Below are 13,106 nucleotides of genomic sequence, written 5' to 3'. Positions count from 1 at the left end.
AACTAAGACTTTAGAAAAGAGAATGGAGATCTGCAAGACAGTCTTAGGGATGTAAATGTTCTACGCACCTCTTAAGACTTGGGAATATAAACTATCACTATACATATAGATATCTTTTGTTTCATTTCTGCATGGAGATGTTTCTACAGAGTTACTCTGTAGAAACCAGTCTGTTTTCAAACTCTGTTTCTACAGAGTTACTCTGTAGAAACTGAATGTAAAATGTAAACCAAAGTACAATATCATAGAATCATAGAATATCCTGAGTTGGAAGGGACCCTTAAGGATCATCAAGTCCAACTCTTGACACCACACAGGTCTACCCAAAAGTTCAGACCATGTGCCTAAGTGCACAGTCCAATCTCTTCTTAAATTCAGACAGGCTCGGTGCAGTGACCACTTCCCTGGGGAGCCTGTTCCCATGACATGAATTGAGAGGTAAAAAGCCCTTTGTGTTCTGAGCAGAACAGTACTGATAAAACCAGTAGAGGAAAAATCTGTATCTGGACCCAGAAACTGTTTGCCAGAACAGCCGCATTGAAAGGAAGCCTCAGAAACACAGTGCTAAAAATGGAACAGAGGGATCTTTAAGGCATCTGTCCAGGAAAGTGAAGAAAATACATTTTTGGCAGTAAACACCCAGGAAATCATGCATCGAATACAATAAATTAAATTGAACAGAAAACACATCCTAGCCCTTGGCTTGACTTTGACAAACCCTGGAGTGTCCTCACCAAGTGAGCGCTGGTGAGTGTCAGGATAGTATTGTAGTTTCATTTAATTGATAAGCTAGGTTGTATACTGATATTTATCAAAATATTACAGGTGCTTCTGGTATACCTAAGACATTCATCCTCCCCACCTCCCCTGATCCATTCAAACTCTTGTTCTTTTGAGCCCCTGTAAATGTAATGCCCAATACTCGAGCTGCAATGGTAACAACCCCCTGATCCCTATGGGAACATAGTAGTCCTCACGATGCTCTGAGATCTGTACCTGTCCTGGTACAACGATTTCCAGGGCTGAGCTTTCATCTATTTCCTCAAATGCTGGCTTTCTACAATTTCCATATTTTCCACTCCTCTTTGTTTTGCATTTATGTTTTCCATCATCTTCCTATTCTAAAAGCTAATGAAGAGTAGGCAGGCACATTGGCCACACTATAATAAAGAGAGAGCACAATGCTGACATTTAAAATGTCCAGTTTAAAAGCTGGAATAAGGAAGCATTTAAATAGAGTTAAATATAAACTGAAACTGCTAAAAGGTTCAGTTTCACAGGTAGAAGCAAGAATGTCCAGGGAATAATAGGAAATCTTCAGAGAATTTTTCTGACGTGAGGAGAGAAAAGGCAACGAGAAGGCAGTAGGAAAGCTAAATAAAACAGAAGGATCTGGGCAGTCACCCATGGAAAATGAAATTACAGAATTAAATGAGTATTTAGCAAAGCCTGTAATTTGCTGAGAAACTGCAACACGAAGACCTCCGGGTGCAACAAAAAGTTTGGTTAATCATTATTTTCGAGCAATAGCGTTTTGGGGTGAGGGCACCTGCTACATCAGGGCAGCGGGCGGCAGCGCCCGGCTGGAGGTGTCGAGCGACGGTGCGGGTCAATCAGGTTCGGCTAATTAGTGAATTGCAAGAAGAAAAAGGACGAGAAACGTTTTACCCTCCCAACTTACACCGACGCCGCGGCTCCTCCCAGCGACACCCGAGGGCCTGGCGGAGGGGTGTCGCCGACGGGGGGGACGGCGCGACCTCCGCTCCCACCGCACCGGGGGCGAGCCGCGGGCACGGTGCGCGGGCACGACGCTGGCAGCGGCCCCGCGCCCCTCGCCTCCCTCCGCGGGAGGGGGCGGGGGCCCCGACGGAGCCGCCCGCCCCCCTCCCTCCCCTACCCCGGGGGAAGCACCCTCCCGGCCCGGGGGCCAGGTAGACTTTGACGTCAGGATGTCTGTCGTCGTTTTGACGTGCAAAACGCTCATTTCCATTCCGGAGACCGAGGGGTCTGGGCGGCCGCGCGGAGACGGGCAGCCGCGCAGCACCGAGCCGTGCCGAGCCGAGCCGAGCCGTGCCGTGCTGTGCCAAGCCGTGCCGATCCGTGCCAAGCCCTCCGCGCTCGCCTAGCAACGCCGGCCCGCTGCGGCCATGGACGGGCTCCGCTGGTGCGGGCGCTGCGCGGCCCTGGCGCTGCTGGCCGCCTGCTGCCTGCCCCGCGGCGGCGGTGCCGGGCGGCAATTCCTCAACGAGTGGGCGGCCGAGGTGCCGGCGGGCCCCGACGCCGCCAGGGACATCGCCGAGGAGCTGGGCTACGACCTCGTGGGGCAGGTACGGGCGGCGGAGCGGGCGCGGGGCGCGCAGCCCATGCGCACGCATCCCTTTGCATGCCCACGCGCCCCTTTACCCCATACATACCCCTATACCCCTTTACCCTGTACACACACTCGCACCCCTTTACCCCACGCACACCTCTTAACCCCATGCACACCCCTATACCCCTTAATCCCATATGCACCCCTATACCTCTTAACCCCATACGCACCCCTTTACCCCATATACACACACCTACGCGCTTTTACCCCATACGCACCCCCATAGCCCCTTTAACCCCATACACACGCCCCCTTTACCCCATTTCAGGGAGTTGCCCCGCCGAAGACCCCCGCCCCGCGCACGGAGCGGGGCTGCGGGCGGCTCCCCCCGCCCCAGCCCAGCACGGGGGGCTCCGGGCGCGGGGCTCCTTGTCGCCCCCCTTCCCCCCGTCGCTTGTAATTTTGTATTTTTTTTTGGGATGCCGTGACGTCAACGTTGTCAGGGATGAGTAACCGCGTAGAGGTGGCGGCTCCGTCCCGGCGCCGGGCGGGGGTCCGCAGGCAGCCTCCGTTCCCACCGCGGCGTCCCGGGGCCGGGGGCGCCGGCGACCCCCTCCCAACCTCCCCTCTTCACCCAGTCCTTGCCCACCTCTTCACCCACTAGTGGCTCCTTGCCGGGAGACCCCCGGTCCGGGCTCCCCAAGCCCTCGGGTTCCCCGGTGCCGACCCCGAGGCACAAAGCCCCCGAGCACAGCAAAGGGGCCAAAATTGGGGAATGCGGCCAAATGCATAACCTGACCTCCCGCTGGGACGTGTCTCTGCCAGGGCACTTCTGGTTGCTCCGGTCGCTACTACAGGAGTAGCGCTACTTTGCTGAGTACTGTCGTAGTAATGAGTGCGACTTCATGAGGTTCAATGAAATTATTCCCCCCAGCCCTTTTATAGCAGCACGCAGGCTGTGGCAAGCACTTCTTACTTGAAGAGTGTTCCTGTTCAGATTAACATATTTAAACGTAGTTTCCTGCTCTTCTCTTTCAAGCAGAAAACATTCTGTCAGGTTGTGACTGTTGATATTTGTTTGCGGTAGGAAGATACCTCTCCATGCTTACAGCACACCTCTGTCTTATAGATTGGATCACTCAAAAATCACTACCTATTCAGACATAAAAGCCATCCAAGACGGTCTCGAAGAAGTGCCATTCATATCACTAAAAGACTTTCTGATGATGAGCGGGTGAGTGTTATTATTTTATTTTTTTTTTTATTTTATTTTTATTTTATTTTTATGCCCTCTGTTTATTCTGACTGTTTATTGATTGCCAGCCTCCTAACGAGGTCACAGTAAGACTTTGCTTCTTTGCAAGTCTAATGTATTCAGCTATCCATACTTGTGTTGAATAATACTTTATAATTCCATCATTAACAGGCAGACTCTGACCCTCTCTTACCATATTTCTTGCAAGAGCTTTCCAAATTAAGATTTAAAATATGCAGCATTGCAGAGGTTAGGAATTTCAGATGCTGATGTGTTGCTGGTGAAAACATGAATGACGAAAAACAGAGCTCGATTCAAAGCAAAAAGCCATAGATGCAATATGTTTAATCAGGCCATGTGTATGTGATGGCCATGGAAATTAGGTTCCATTTAAAGTGATTCAATCTTACAAAAAAAAAAACAAAAAACAAAAAACAAAAAACAAAAAACTGAGATTTTGCTAGATTTATTTTTTCTATGGCAAGGGAAGACCCCAGCTAAAGAGATTCATCACATGACCTAGACTTACAGTCTTTTGGTATGTTGGGGTCCCCCAGAAATCAGGGATGGGCAGTGTTCAGAGCCATAGATTATAAAGTCTAAGGCACAATCCTGTAGCGAGGCAGACTCTGCATTTATTTGACTTTACTTAAGAGAGAAGCATCCCTATTTGTAAACATGCTGAGGAAATGTGGTGGGCGGCAAATTTAAGGAACAGAGCGGAATGCTGTCAGCCCCTCTTAAAAACAGCATCTGACACACATCAGAATGATGACATTTGAATTTCAAATCAGCATTATTGCAGCAGCAGTCCAAAACGTCAAGTAACTTCATTGTGAAAACCAACGTTTTGTCATGTAAGGATGAATCACTTGAGAAGAAGTAATTGGTTATCTGAGTGAAGTTTTTGGATGCAAACGTCAGTTAGGAGGAAACATTTTATGAAGAATTAAAGGAGGGGGTGAGACAGCGTATTTGTTTTGCATCTTCTGTTTCAAAGCTGTTCATTCCTGTCTGTCTCCTTGCAAGCATCAGATTAGTGGTTCAAGTCTTCTGGGTGAAATCTTTCTAAACTGGGGATGCTCAAAGCCACAGCTTTAGTGTAAAAACCACCACAAATAAAGGTTAAATGCTATAATTTATGCCCATACCTATGTTCTGATGCTGTAATAGTACAGCGTTCAGGAGCAGTTCCTCGCTTTTCTCTCCCTTCTTCTCTGGGGACAGCGACAGGACCCAAGGGAACAGCATGGAGCTGGGACAGGGGAGGGTCAGGGTGGGGGTTAGGGAAAGGTTCTGCACCCAGGCTGCCCAGGGATGTGGTCATGGCATCGAGCCTGTTGGAGTTTAGGAAGAGTTTGGACAACACTTTCAGACACATGGTCTGGTTTTTGGGTGGTCCTGTGTAGACCCAGGAGTTGGACTCTGATCCCTTCCAACCTGGGATGTTCTATGATTGTTTTTAGTACTTAATACCTTAAATGTCTGTTACACAGGAAAACACGACCATGTTTAACATTCCAGATTCTTGTGTCCTGAGCAGAGTGGAAGTCATTGCATTACATGCATTACCACTAAACATTGCTGCATATTCATGTACTTAGACCCCCAAACCAATTTCAAAGTGCTGCAGGTGATTTGCTAAATCTGCTCCAATTTCCCTTTTGTTTACCCTCTAGTATGCAAATTAACTATGTGAATTAACGAGGTGTAATTATGTCATTAGGTAAGTATACAAACAAGAGGCAATCATGTAAGGCTGTGTGGTTATGCATGGACCTTTACTCCAAAGAGCTAATTCTATTAAGCAACAACCTATTTAAAAGGGTTTAAATTCATTCTTATAAAAAAAAAAAAAAAAAAGAGAGAAGAGAATCCTTGGTTTGTGTATTGCCTTGATGAATTTTACAATACTTTAGCCATGAAAGCTGGGGCAAAACTTGGCTCTACTCCGAATATTTATCTCCTTCCTGTGGCTGTCCAAGTGTTAGTAGTAAAATGGGTAACGCCTGTGAACGTTTTGAAAAGATACAAATATTTGGCTCCACAACATATTCCAGTATTTGCACTTGCTTCTGAGTCCACTTTCTTGCAAGGGACCTGAATCAAAATCATTTCCCGTGCTCTATAGATCTGGCATAGGGCCGTTAGCTTTTGCTGTAGATGGATAGCGTGAACCTTACCCAGCTGCTGAGTGACAAACATTTGGCTTGTTTGTCTGACATATGTGCTTGGTAGTTTCAGCTCATTTCCCTCAGAGCAGTTGTCCGCATCAGAAAACAACAAGCGTGGAAACTGTCAATTCTTAATTACCATTGGGTGATGCAGAGGCCAAGCTTTGCTGTGGGCAGGGAATAGAATCATGGTAATTGCTCTAACCTGTGCAGAAGTATATATGGCCTTGGATATCAGTAGTGCAGTTTAAAATACTTGTACTTCATGGGTATATTCATCTCCTGAGACTAATTGTGCTTTGTAGGGGCTTCAGTACTAAATAGGTAGCAAAGTGAGCTGCATTAGCTTTTAGTATATGTGCTTGCTGTAGCTTCCATCGTTAAGGGTTAATGTTCTTGCAGTGAATATTAATTAAGTTCTCCTTAGAAAAGATGTATTTTAATCAAATTAGTGCATTTATTCATTATAATAATTTCTAACTCAGTCTTGTGATTATTTCATATATAGTGATATATGTAAAGACCATAAGGTCATCAAACGACAGTAGGGAAAAGTACTAAAGTCTGTTCAGATGCATAAAGCAAAAGGTTTAAATCCCAGGCATTCTTAAATGGATTCGTAAAATGTCCTCAAAGGAGGACCGTGGCAACCTCCTGAATCTAAGATTTTTAGCCTAGATTGCCTGTTTGGAAATTGGGATCAAAAGCAGCACCTTGGTCTGGGTCAGAATGACTGCCCAGGTGCCTGCAGTACCATTTTTTTCCAATTTCCAAAAGGAGCACACAGCACAGCTGGGTGTCGCACAGCAGAGTCAGGACTGGATTTAAAGTGGATTTAAGAAAGCATTCCAAAGACCAAGGGTGGGAAATATTGTTAAAACATAACCCTCTGACTTAGGGAATGCTGTGTTTGTGCACAAATGCCAGGCAATTCAGTGTACAGATGCATTAGCAAAACACACTGAAGCATTTTGGCTCTCAGTAGCCTCAAGTGGAATTATGCCAGTGAGGAATTTAGTCCAATATTCCTGGTTTACTAACAGATCACACTTCAAAACACCAGTGGGAAGGAGACTTGAAGGTCCAGCTGGGCTATGAGTAACATCATCATTATGACTGCTAGTCAGAGATAAAGCCAGAGATAGTCTTTCTTCTTCTCTTGTAACTCCAAGTATAAATCAATAGGCATTAAAATTAATGTATGAAAAAGAAGCAAAGTGTAGTTTTGTTTGTTTCAGTAAACATTACTACTTAAATAACCTTCTAGCCATACTACACATTTGATACAGAAGTCTGCATTGTGTGGCATTCACAGGATTTCCACTGTTAACTTGTACTTTACGTGAATTAATTGTATGGCATAGTGATTTCACTGAGTCCTCTTTCCTAAAATACACTGTAGTACAGAATAAATAATCCTCCTCTCTGCATCAAATGTTGCTTATCTAGCCCTAAGCATGAAAGTCTAGCTGGGTGAGGAAAACCCTTGTCCTCTAGGCTAATAGAGTCTCAATGTATACTGGCTTACATATCACATTTTTACAAATAATTGTAGGTGTCATGGGCAGAGCAGCAATACGAGAAAAAGCGAACTAAGCGTGCTACCATGAGAGAATCAGCAGAGAATCTTTTCAACGATCCTATGTGGAATCAGCAGTGGTATCTGGTAAGAATTTGTCTCATTGTGGCACCAGTGATGATGAATTTCGCTTGCAGTATCACAGCGATTGCACTGGAGGGAAAAAATGAGGAGTCCCTCTCATTAGCATAGGTTATAAAAATCTCTGTGCATAATATTTCCAGGCAACCGTCTGTCTTTTGTGATGTGTTGTTCATGCAGAAATTCCAAAAGCCTATCTAGGCTGCTGCTCTGGCTGGGGGGTGATAGTGGAACATGGTACAATATATAATACCTACCTGTATTATAACTTTAAAATATTTGCTGTCACCATGTAAAAATTCCTTTAACATGTCTGAAGCTGGCTGTTTCTTCATTAAAATTGGTTGTGTGGAGTGCATTCTCAAGAAGAACACAAAATCGTATGCACATATATAGGCAGTCACCTTTGGCGTCCTGGTCTCGGGTGCAAGTAGAAGAGATTCTTTACAGCTCAGATGTTGAAAACCTCAAGGAAAAGAAGTTTCCTGGCCTCTCTATTTTTTGTCTGAATATGACATGTCAGAAATACAGTTCATCACCTACGTTTCGTCTGTATTTCCACCATGCATCTGGGTTTACCTTCAGCCTAGATGTCACGGATTTCCATCAGAAGAGGAGTGGGATTAAAAATGGTATAACAAGAAAAATGGTCAAGTATAAACATGATCCCAGTGGCTAGAGATACTTCCTTTTCTTCAGTTCAGCTTAGAGAAAACAGACCAAATTGTAGGCTGTTTGTGCAGTGCTTTTGCTTCTCTTTTATCTAGAAAAAGTAAATTGCAAAACACATAGCATAAAATATTTCTACAAAAATTCCTGCAGATTATTTATCAACATAAAAATAGTTATCTTTGAGAAATTAACATTGCTTTGAAGCTGTGTGTGTTTGCTTGTTTGCCTGCTTTCAGTAGAAAGCACAAAATATGTAAGGTCTTTGCTTTGGACAAATACATAAACACAGTTCAAAAAAAAAAGTTTTTTTTTTTTTTTTGTGTGTGTGTGTGAAAAGCAATGCCATGTTCTCCAGCAGACACTGTTCCTCTTTCCCCCCTCCTGTGATTTCTCACTCCTTTTGCCTCCAGTTTACACACATGAGAAACAGAAAACATGATGCTTACTCTTGTTTCCAGTGCACATTGATTATATATATATATGTTAATTAAATATGTGTTAAGTAGTTTCTTTCAAAATGTTATCCTTGCCTTGTAGTAAATAACCTATTATCTGATTTAATATCAACAGTTTTTAACTTTTGTTCAGTGTGCCTTCACAAATCACCAAAAAAAAAAAAAGTAATGGATTCTAGAAAATAAAAGTAGAAACCTCAAAACCTTCCTGATCTGCAGCTGTCAGAAAAGAAAGCAAAAAGTGAAATAAATGTTATTCTTATAACATACTTCTGTATCTAATCCTCATATGCTGTCTGACATTCTTTTGGAAACAAATAAATGAAAAACCTGTGATCAACAAATGTAATTATGCACTGAGAAACACAAACAACATGATGGGGTTTTTATGGAGTAGTAAGCAAGGATTCTAAAATAGATGTATGTGCTGCATATTTAATATTAGAGAGGAAAAATGACCCCCTTAGAAGTTACTTTTCAAAGAACTTGCTGTGGAAGAGAAGGCTATAAATGACTCATACTTCCAGTTGATTTACCACAGGAAAAGTAATGAGGGTAGCAAACAGAAAGTTGTGATTCAGCACAGTTGTTCCTAGCCAAACAACTACCTTAATTGTTTTAGCCATTAATTATTCTGTTATGGCTAACTTGAACGTCAGAAGAGAAAACAAGTTTGGAGAAAACACAGCTTACTGTACTGTGGGCTACTTACTGTCTTGGCTCCTCAAAAGGTGATAATTACAGACATTAATAGGTCTGGTTATTAACTCAACTTTGCAAGGTTCATTGGTATGTTCCTACCCCTCTTGCATTTATTTCTGTTACCTAGCTCTAATAAATCAAAGATGGTCCTTATTCAGAGGTGGTTTTCTGGAAGCTTCAAGTGATGGGAGAAATCTTTCAGTGCTACAGCTATTTGAACAAATTCATTTTTGTTATATGTTTGTAAAGTTTGAGAGAAATATACTGATCCAGGGTGGGATGATTTAGAGCGTTTCTAAAATGTGACTTTGGATCTCTGTGGTATAAATGGATACAAGATACTGACACATTTCTAATCCTTTCTGTCCCTCAGCAAGATACAAGGATAACTCCATCCCTTCCCAAACTGGATCTCCATGTTATTCCTGTATGGCAAAAAGGGATTACAGGCAAGGGTGTTGTCATCACAGTATTAGATGATGGCCTGGAGTGGAATCACACAGACATCTACACTAACTATGTAAGTTTGTGCATTAGATTGCTGTGGAATAAATTAATCAATTGTAAATTTCATATACAGATATAATGTCAGTTCCATAAGGCAGCTCCTACATTGCAGAGACTGAAATATTTGCCTCAGACCTAATTTGGAACCTGGTCTATATCACAGGAAGTTGAATGTTACTTAGCAAAGGTAACATTTTTAATCTCAGTGGATTTAGTACCACAGCATGTTTGTATACCATGGTTTAATGCTGAATTATTAATACTCCGTGAAAAATTTATGGAATTGTTAATACCTGTCAAATTCTATGCACTTGATTACTGTCAACATGAGGCACACCAAACCAACAAATACAGACTCTAGAACCCATTTTGTTGCACATTTTAAAATGCATTTCCTAGTTGTCCCAATTATTTCTGTTCTTTTAAATGTAGGACCCAAAGGCAAGTTATGATTTCAATGACAACGATCACGATCCCTTTCCTAGATATGACCCAACAAATGAAAACAAGTGAGTAGCCTCCCAATTATGTGAAGAAAGTAAAATTGTACTCTATTACTTTGTGTGTTACAACATGCAAATGAGGAAATATCCATATCCCCTATGGTAATTATGTATGAAAGGAAAAATTTGTGTCACAAAACCACGGAAAGGTTGAGGTTGGAAGGGACCTCAGGTGCTCTTCTGGCCCAAACCCCTGCTCAAGCAGGGCCTCCCAGAGCAGGGTGCACAGGACCATGTCCAGAGGGCTTTTGAATATCTCAAAGGAGGAGACTCCACAGCCTCTCTGGGCAGCCTGCACCATTGTTCAGGTAAGCCTCCCAGTAAAAGAAGTGTTTCCTGATGTTCAGGCAGAATCTCATGTGTTTTCATTGGCAGAAACACTTACACAGACACTGGATATTAGGGAAATTAAATTTTGACGTCTTGAGTTTCTCCATAATGTGTATGTGTACACATTTCTGTAAACTGAATGGAACAATCTGTTCATGTCACCATATGCATTTATAGAACAATACCTACCTAAGCAAATTTTAAGTTCTCTGCTTTGCCCTGGGAATTTTAAAAGAATGCATCTGCTGTGAAGGGCTCTGAAACAGCCTGTTTTTTAGAGAAACCTACCAACCTACCAAAAACAAAGCAAAACAAAAAAGCAAGCAAAAAACATCCCTTTAGACCAACTTTTGTATTTAAGGACACTGTATTCTGGTTTTGGCAGTACCTTCTGGACCAATACAATATTTTGGACAAATGTGTTCTAGCTCAATACGGATAAGTACAGGTGAAGCAATGCTTCTCCCCTCTTCCTCTGATATGGCTGTGACACTGGAGGAGGTTACATTCCTTTTCTGGAAAACTTTTCTGTCTCTTCTGAGGAAGAAGGTGTCTGGAAACATTATATAGACTAGATTTGGCCCGGACATCTTCAAAGCAGAAACACAGGAAGTTTCAACAGGCTTGAACACAGACAACCAGCCAGTTTGCTTCATGGACTTATGTGTCTTGGAAAGATTGGGGAATTTTCCCCAATGCCCTCTCTGGAGCTGCCAGTCAGGTACTCAGGGGAACATTAGGATGGATCTGTCACACCTGGCAGTATTCATGTAGTTCAGTGGGGGATTTTGTCTGGCACAAGAGAAGACATTGGACATCTTTAAAAGCTGGTGCACAGAAGTCAATTTCTTAAACCAATTAGGATGTCACTACTCAATAAATATACAGGAAGATACTGATGCACTGGTTCCCTATTGTCTATCAAACCATATGGCAGCATTCATAACATAAATCAGTGGGGCGGGGGGGGGGGGGGGGGGGGGGGGGAACACAGCAGTCAATCAACAGATAAATATCCCACGAATAAGACATTTGAAAAATGACATTTCTACTTTACTACAGCATTATTTAAGAGCAAGAGTCCATTATCCTCTTGTTCTGATGATATTATCTCTTAAATTTACCTGTATTATTTCTAATCTTTATTAATAAGTAAATGGAATTCAGCCCAGAAGCATTAAAACACTTCATTGAATAACAATCTATAGTATTAAATAATACAACTCTTCTACAATTACAGTTGCTTGAAGGTTTTCTTTATTGAAGAGTAAAGAATCACCCATGGCAAAAAAATTTGCATAGAAAGTAGCTAGTTACAAGAAAAAATCAGCAATGATGAAGATACTTTAAAGGTTAACTATCTGAAATCCTAATAAAGGCAATCATTTAAAAACAAACAAACAAACTGAATAGAAAAAGACTTGTTTGTATTTCTTTCTGAAGAAGTTTAGTAGTTTAGCCTTAAAATTTTACACTACTCTGTAAAATACAGATGCACTCCGCTAAAATACAGGTAACGGATAGTTTTATGGACCTCAGTGTGGCTTGGATTATATATTTACCATCTCATCTTGATGATCATTTGATCACTAAAAAGGTAAAATTATATTGACTGAAGCCTAAGGGAAATGAGTATTTTTGTGTCACGTAGATACAACTCAGAATTATTCAACAACTGCATTACATTCAGTTCAAGACATCCACCAAATCCAGAAAGTCACTGATGAGTCTTTGTGTACATTACACAGAATTGTGTAGGTTATGAGACATCATTTATTCTTACTGTATTTATTCAGGCATGGAACACGGTGTGCAGGAGAAATTGCAATGCAAGCCAACAATAGAAAATGTGGAGTCGGAGTAGCCTACAATTCCAAAGTTGGAGGTAAGAGAATGAAAATAGTTAGATGTCTGATGTGAAGGGAAACTGGAAAAATTCTGTGAAATGCTGATTTCAGATACCATTAATCCGAAATATAAATTACCGTTCCTTCACAGGAATCATCACTCTTGCAGTATTAGTCTACAAAATCCTGACTCGCCACAGGGCAGAGTGATAGATCTATGTGACACTATTTCTTAAATGCCATTGTGTTCTCTGGAATTTGTCACTTGAATAGAAGCAGATGGTGTAATATGTAACAACAAAGTAATAATATGGATTAATAATGATCTATTTTGTAAACAGAGATCTTTTAAGGAATGATGGATTCACTTGTAGCTGGTTATCTTGGAAGGAGATGGCATGGAGGAGGAGAGGGGATTGAGCAGATTAGAAGAAAGAATATCCAAATTAATCCATTAGAAGTTTATGAAATAGTTATGATTAAAGTATTAGCTGCAAATGGTTATTTGGCTCAGAGGAAGATACTTGTTGCAGTCTAGTTTTTCCATTACTTCTTTTTTCCTTTTAAACAAAAGGATGATGAGTGGCAGTTGACACCCATAACTGCCATTCCCACCATTTTGGTCTTACGTTTGTAGGTTCCCATTTACTCTACTAAGCTGTCACAGATGTCAGCTTTGCAGTCTGCCTT

The 13,106-nt window shown here is 42.1% G+C and overlaps 1 protein-coding gene across 1 annotated transcript in view; it reads left to right on the top strand.

Moving 5' to 3' along the window:
* Positions 1–1,930: 1,930 nt before the first annotated feature.
* PCSK1 (proprotein convertase subtilisin/kexin type 1) overlaps positions 1,931–13,106 on the top strand; it is a 29,992-nt gene continuing 18,816 nt past the window's right edge. The window contains exons 1-6 of the mRNA XM_032205504.1: positions 1,931–2,327; positions 3,441–3,545; positions 7,296–7,406; positions 9,603–9,749; positions 10,169–10,245; positions 12,366–12,454. Coding sequence (XP_032061395.1) covers positions 2,148–2,327; positions 3,441–3,545; positions 7,296–7,406; positions 9,603–9,749; positions 10,169–10,245; positions 12,366–12,454 — 709 coding nt within the window. The 5' untranslated portion in view covers positions 1,931–2,147. The remainder of the gene's footprint in view (positions 2,328–3,440; positions 3,546–7,295; positions 7,407–9,602; positions 9,750–10,168; positions 10,246–12,365; positions 12,455–13,106) is intronic.

Source organism: Aythya fuligula, chromosome Z (assembly GCF_009819795.1).
Source record: "Aythya fuligula isolate bAytFul2 chromosome Z, bAytFul2.pri, whole genome shotgun sequence".
NCBI classification, from domain to species: Eukaryota; Metazoa; Chordata; class Aves; order Anseriformes; family Anatidae; genus Aythya; species Aythya fuligula.
Note: the sequence above shows the minus strand (reverse complement) of the source record. Positions and strands in the feature narration are given on the sequence as shown.